The sequence below is a fragment of the Mustela nigripes genome, chromosome 3 (assembly GCF_022355385.1).
Source record: "Mustela nigripes isolate SB6536 chromosome 3, MUSNIG.SB6536, whole genome shotgun sequence".
Classification (NCBI taxonomy): domain Eukaryota; kingdom Metazoa; phylum Chordata; class Mammalia; order Carnivora; family Mustelidae; genus Mustela; species Mustela nigripes.
This window is the reverse complement of record NC_081559.1, coordinates 197,642,316-197,648,921: the sequence shown is the minus strand read 5'-3', so window position 1 is coordinate 197,648,921 and position 6,606 is coordinate 197,642,316. Positions and strand designations below refer to the sequence as shown.

Genomic DNA, 6,606 nt, shown 5'->3' with positions numbered 1-6,606 from the left:
GAGACTCGGGGCCTGGCGACGACCCCGCTCCGGGGCTGAGACTCGGGGCCTGGCGACGACCCCGCTCCGGGGCTGGAGACTCCTCGCGAGGTAATGGCTCTCCTGCAGGGCCAGCGCCCCTTCCTGGGACGAGCGCTTCGCCGTAGGGTGAGGCCTCCCTTCGGGAAACGGACGGAGCGTTGGGCGCTGGTGGACGTTCCCAGCAAAGCGGGGTCCGGACGGCAGGGAGCAGATGCCCGGCTAGCGACCGTGCGGCCGCTCCGGGCACGCCGGGGCTTTGCGCGCTGCCGGGTTGTCGGAGAGGTCGCGGCGGCCGTACCTGCAGGTGGGCGTTGGGGAGAGAGACGGGCGTCCCGGCGCTCGCCGGCGACCTCGAAGTGGGTGAGCGGAGAGGCTGGGCGACCGCACAGGTGCGGGACTCGCAGCCGGGGTAGTCGGGCCGCTCGGGCTGGTAGAGGAGGGGAAGCGAGCCCAGGGAGTGGAGCGACACGGGGGGCTGGGAGGGGTGAGCAAGGCGAGCCTGGCTACATGGCCCTGGGGCGAGGGGACGCGAAGACTCGGCTCAAACCCTGCGGGGAGGAGCGGGTCGGGGAACAGCAGGTGGAGGGCCCGGGGGCTGTGCGCTGCAGGTAAGGGGCAGGGAGCCGCCGGCTGGCCGTAAGCTGCCGACCGAGGGCTTCCTGGAGGCCCAGAGGAGTGGGAGGGCCCGTCAGGAGAGGGTGCCTGGAGGTGGGACCCCGTCGGAGAACTGCCCTCAAGCAGGTCAGGGTGGAGCTGCTTGACCAGGGCTGTGGGTGTGCGGGTGAGGCCAGTAGGGGGAGCGCCGGCGAGCGGGGTGGGAGGTCGCGGTGGCCAGAGGCGTGCACTCAGGGCCTGGAGCTACGGTGTTTGCTAGCACCCGCGTGGCCGGTAGGCTTTGGAGGGATGGCGGCGAGAATGACGTCGTGGGACGGCGAGAAGAGGGGAGGAACGAAGCCCCGTGGGCGGACCTCGGGAGTGCCGTTCCTGAGCTGCAGAAGCCCCAAGTGAGGCAGCAGGTGGGTTGGCAGGCATGGGGGGTGGGGGGCAGCCCGAGGGGTACCTGCGCCTCTTTGGGGCAGAATGAGGGGTTTTGAGGTCATCCCAGGATAGGCTCAGAGGCTCAGAAAGGCAGAGGGTGGATTGGAGGTGGGGACAGTCCTTGGACCTTCCGGCTCTCAGGTCCCGGAGAGGGTCCCGTGAGTTTCTGGGATGAGAGACGGTAGGGCAGGGCCCCCTGTTCTCCCTCTCCGGGAGCTGGACGCAGCCAGAAGGTGGCTAAGCAGGCCCGCTGCGGCCGTGTTCAGAGTCTTCCCACTGACAGATGGTCAGTGACGTGGGAAACAAAGGCTGAAGAAAAATTACTGCCTTTCCTTATTATCCGTAGCCCACTGACAAGTCCTTAAAACGGGCAGAGTGACCTTCCTCCAGGAGCTCAGCCACTCGGGGCTAACACCTTCCTAAAGACAACAGGCACCGAGCCCGACCCCCAGGATCCCAGAAGTCTACGCCAACATATAAAAACGTCTTTAGGGGCGCCTGGGGGGCTCAGTGGGCTGAAGTCGTGATTCCAGGGTCTGGGATCCAGCCCCACATCGGACTCTCTCCTCGGCGCGGAGCCTGCTTCCTCCTCTCTCCGCCTGCCTCTCTGCCTGCTTGTGATCTCTGTCTGTCCAATAAATAAATAAAATATTTTTTTAAAGAAAAAATAAATAAATAAAAATAAAAATGTCTTTGGAGGGGCACCTGGGTGGCTCAGTCAGTTGTCTGCCTTCAGCTCAGGTCATGATCTTGGGGTCCTGGGATTGAGCCCCATGTCGGGCTGCTCCCTCTCCCTCTGCTGCTCTCCCTGCTTGTGCTCTCTCTTTGGCTTTCTCTCAAATAAATAAATAAGATATTTTTTAAAATGCCTTTGGAAACTTCCTTTATCTCCACCCCACAAGATACTTGTTGGCAATCACCCCTCCCCAAGCACATGACCCACCAATACGCATCTGAAGGGTCTCATGAGTGAGGTTTTATTAGACCGCAATAAATGACTTTTTCCCAACAACAGCTAGTCCCCTCAGGGTCCTGGAAACCTTGGTTCCAAAATTCCTTAGAGACTTACGCCACCCACTCCCAGTTTGATAGGATACAATGGGCCATGACCCCAGCACAGCTCTTTCTGCCCGTGGGTCCTGTCCCCATGCTTTAATAAAGCCACCATTTTGCTGGGGGGTGGGAGTGGAGGGACAGGGCGGCCAGGTGATGGACATTGGGAGGGTGTGCTACGGTGACTGCTGTGAATTGTGCAACACTGATGATTAACAGACCTGGGCCCCTGAAGCAAATAATACATTATATGTTTAAAAAAAAAACACCTTTTTGTACCAAAGACCTCTCAAGAATTCTTTTCTAGCTGTGGGCTTTGAGCCTTATCTTTACTACATCAGTTGGGGCCACAGTCTGCGGCGAAATGGTCAGCAATGCCAGCCCAAGAGTTGCAAGGGCTGTCACAGCCAGGACCAGGGAAGAAGTACTGCTCCAGGGGGCATGCTTGCTCCGGCTCCCGAAGGCCTACCTGGAGATGACAGGCATGGACTTAAGGGAGGGCAGCCAGTGCTGGGGCTTTAGAGGTGCAGACATGCTCAGTGCATCTATCCTTGCAGAAATGGGTTTATTTATAAATAAAATCTTTTTAAAAATTGTGCAGGGGGAGGAAGGGCACAGGGCAAGGGAGAAGCAGACTCCCCGCTGAGCAAGCAGCCCAACAGGGGACTTGATTCCAGGATTCTGGAATCATAACCTGAGCCAAAGTCAGACAGACACTTAACCAACTGAGCCAGCCAGGTTTCCCTACATTTTGATAATTTTTTTTTAAGATTTTATTTATTTATTTAACAGGGAGACACCAAGAGAGGAAACACAAGCAGGGGAAATGGGAGAGGGAGAAGCAGGCTTCCCATTGAGCTGGGAGCCTGATGCGGGGCTCAATCCCAGGACCCCAGGATCATGACCTGAGTCTAAGGCAGACGCTTAACGACTGAGCCCCCTAGGTGTCCCAGCAATAAAACATTGTGAAATTAAAGTGTGAATGTTCCTTTTATAGATATAATGCTATTGCACACTTAAGAGACTGGTGCATCAACATAACTTTTTTTTTAAAAATTATTTTTTTGAGAAAGAGAGTTTTTGTGTGAGGGGAGAGTCTCTAGCCCACTCCATACAGAGGGGGCTAAATCCCAGCACCCCAGGCTCATGATCTGAGCCAAAGCTGAGAGCTGGCTGCTCACCAACTGCGCCAAGCTCCCCAGAGCAAGAGAGCAGATTGAGGAGCAGAGGGAGGAAAGGGAGAGAATCTGCAGCAGACTGTGTTGAGCAAAGAGCCCGACAACTGTGTTGAGCGAAAAGCCTGACCTGGGGCTCATACCCAGGACCCTGGCGTCTGGGTGGCTCAGTGGGTTAAAGCCTCTGCCTTCAGCTCGGGTCATGATCCCAGGGTCCTGGGATTGAGCCCCAGGTTGGGCTCTTTGCTCAGCAGGGAGCCTGCTTTCTCCTCTCTCTGCCTGCTTGTGATCTCTGTCAAATAAATGAATGAATAAATAAATCTTTTTTAAAAAACACACACACAAAAAAACAAACCCAGGACCATGAGATCGTGACTTGAGCCAAAATCAAGCATCAGGCACTTAGCTGACCAGGCCACCCAGGCGCCTCCCTAAACATCACTTTTATATGCACTAAGCAAGCAAAAACTCACTTTATCGCAGTGGTCTGGAACCAAACTTGCAAGTTTGCTGCGGGCCTCAGGGTTCGTATTTGATGGGGCTCCTGCCCCTGCAGACGGCACTATCCTACAGTGACTTCCCACGGGATTGGGGAATCAAAATCTCTGGCAGCAGGAGAGCACTGTCCCCCGGGTCCAAAGCAGTCCCCCAACCCTTTACATTGTGTTGCAGGATGCTACAGGGTGAGGACTGTGGGCAGAGCTGCCCCCTCCCCCATGCCCCTACCCCAGCCTTGACCTCAGCACAGCCCATCCTCCAGAGGGCCCCGAGCCCACTGGATGCTGAGGACGGCACCCTAAAGCCCAGCCAGGACTAGCCTGGCTCCAGAAAGGATCTTCAGGGTCTTCGTATAAAATCCTCCACTCTGGATCCCCAAATCCTCTGGTTCCCATTGGATCCACCTGTGGATGCAGCCCAAGCAGGAAGTCTGCAGAGCTGCCTTGTGCCAGGCAACCAGGCCCCTGCCCTGGAGGGTTCACAGACGTCTCTACCCTAACTCCTGTCCAACAGCCGAGAGACTGTGAGCCGTAGACCTTAAGGTCCGAGTGCTGGGAGGGAGGACGCCAGGCTGACGGCCCTTCGTGGCCCCAGCACCCTCAGCCAGGACGTGGGGCGTCTCACCCTGCAGCTGAGGAAGCATCAGAAGCGGCTGGGTGATTTTATGTTTCCTGTGACCAGCGGTTCTCAAACTTCACTGCATGTTAGGGTCACCCAGGAACCCTTTAAAAGTCTCGATGCGATGTCCAGGCTGCACCCCCTATGTGAATGCAGCCTCTGCGGGTAGGGCCCAGGCAGCGACCCAACACGCAGCCAGCCTGCAGGGCTCACAGCCCCTGATGATGCACCACAGCCTCCCTGAGCTGTGCCACCCTGGTCACCTTGGGGCTGGCCGCTTGGGAGCTGCCCCTCTGCCCTGAGCTCGGAGACAGCCGCTTATCAGTGACCCAGAGCTCTCTGTGGGCCAGGAGGGGGCAGCCTGGGGATGGGCACAGGGAAACCCTGAAGTCTGTGCGGGAATCTAGGGTGGGTGGGACCTGGTGAGCAGCCCAAGCTGGAGGCAGGCAAAGCAGCATGAATGAGCTGCCCCGGGCACAAGGCCCCCTGCCTCCTGGTCACCACACTGAGGCTGCACAGCCCCCTCCCTCATGCCATCACCTGCTCCCTGGGACCCAAGGGGCATGGCAGACTCAAAGACCCCTTGAACTGACATGAGGAACTTCCCACAGTGTCTCCTCCTGGGGAACCCCCACCCTCCTGATGGCTCCCTGTGCAGGATTTGGTCCTGACCATCACCATGTGTCCCCAGGCATTTCTAGCCCTGTCCTAGGCGAGGCGTTGGTCCCTGCAGGGCTGTCCTGGCCTAGGACCTGGGTTACGTGCTTGCCTGTGTGCACCTTTGTCACCAGCAGGCCCTGCTCAGCCCTCAAGGCCCAAATTAGGCACCACGTTTCCCCTGAAGCTTTCCAGAGGGAGCTTGATTGACAGAAATCTCTGTGTCCGTGTTGCACTTTGTGAACGTCAGTGGAAGCACAGCTGTTAGTCATTTGTTTGTAAAACCAAGATATTTGGGACCAAACCTCTGCTTCACTCCTTCTTAGGCATTTGAACTTGAGCAAGTTGCTTAGCTGCCTCAGTTTCCTAACCTATAAAACGGGATCCTTGTCAATACTTGCTTCCTGTAATACCTGCCTCACGAGGTGTGGAGAGGGTTAAATGACAGCCTGTGACACAGCCTACGCCAGGGTCTCTGGCGGAGGTCACCGGGTGCTGCCTGTTTCCCACTTACCTCTCAAGTCCAGCCCTCCATTGTCATGTTCTGGAGGTGCCAAGACCTCTGACCGATGGCAGAGCTCAGCTTGCCTCCCCAACGCTGGGCGGAGATGCTGGCTGGAATTCTACGGACCTCACCCTGACCTGCTTGATGAAGTTGCCCTCCAGGGCCGTCCTGTTTTCAGGGGACGGGCAAACTCAAGTCCCGGAGCGCATTGGCATCTGGATACCAGCCCAGCGAACGGGCACAGAAGTGTCTCCGGCACCAGCACCCTGCTTCCTTCACAGCTTCGTCTTTGTTGGCATCTCACACTCTGTGGTCACATGAAAGAATCTTCCCGTCAGCCCCCTGGTTCACAAGCAACCATAACTGCTCAGTCTGTGTCAACCCAGAGCCACACCTAGGGGACATGTCCTCCTGGCTGAGCCAGGCTCGCCCCCAGGACATTCCAGATATAGGGGAAGGGGACACTGCTAAGTGCAAGGGTTACTTTTGGCTGCAGAGGAGGCTGGCTCGTATCTCTGTGTGGGTTGTATGTCCAGGTAAGACTTCAAGGGAAGGAGGGACAGCTACAGGGCAGGAGTCCCCACAGCCAGGGAAAGTGGGCAGCACATGACCGGAAGGGCCCAACTGAGTGAGGAGTGTGGGAAAGGTTGCGTGGAGCCGAGGGCATCACTAAGGACTGGCTCCAGATGGTGTGAGGGGACGGTGAGGGGAGCAGAATGGACACAGAGAGACCTGGCTCCCAGGAGTGGCCGTGCCAGGCAGAAGGGTTGCTGGAAGTGGGGTGTGTTTGCACAGGTGCTCAGTGGGTGGTGCCGATGGCCTGGAGGCCAGCTTTCAAGGAGGGGCCAGGCAGAGGCGCCAGGAGAAATGTGGAGTGTGGGTGATGTGGCAAGGCTGGAAGTCAATGTTCAGAGTCTCTCTCCGAGCAGAGAGCCTGATGCGGGGCTGGATCCCAGGACCCTGAGATCATGACCTGAGCTGAAGTCTTAATCCACTGAGCCACCCAGGCACCCGTCTCCAATTTCCTTTTTTTTTTTTTTT

At 57.3% G+C, this 6,606-nt stretch overlaps 1 protein-coding gene across 1 annotated transcript in view; it reads right to left on the bottom strand.

The window, feature by feature from the left end:
* Window positions 1-6,606, bottom strand: part of LOC132014617 (nematocyst expressed protein 3-like) — a 14,453-nt gene that overhangs the window by 366 nt on the left and 7,481 nt on the right. The window contains exon 2 of the mRNA XM_059395541.1: window positions 13-561. Within this exon, the coding sequence (XP_059251524.1) occupies window positions 13-561 (549 nt within the window). The remainder of the gene's footprint in view (window positions 1-12; window positions 562-6,606) is intronic.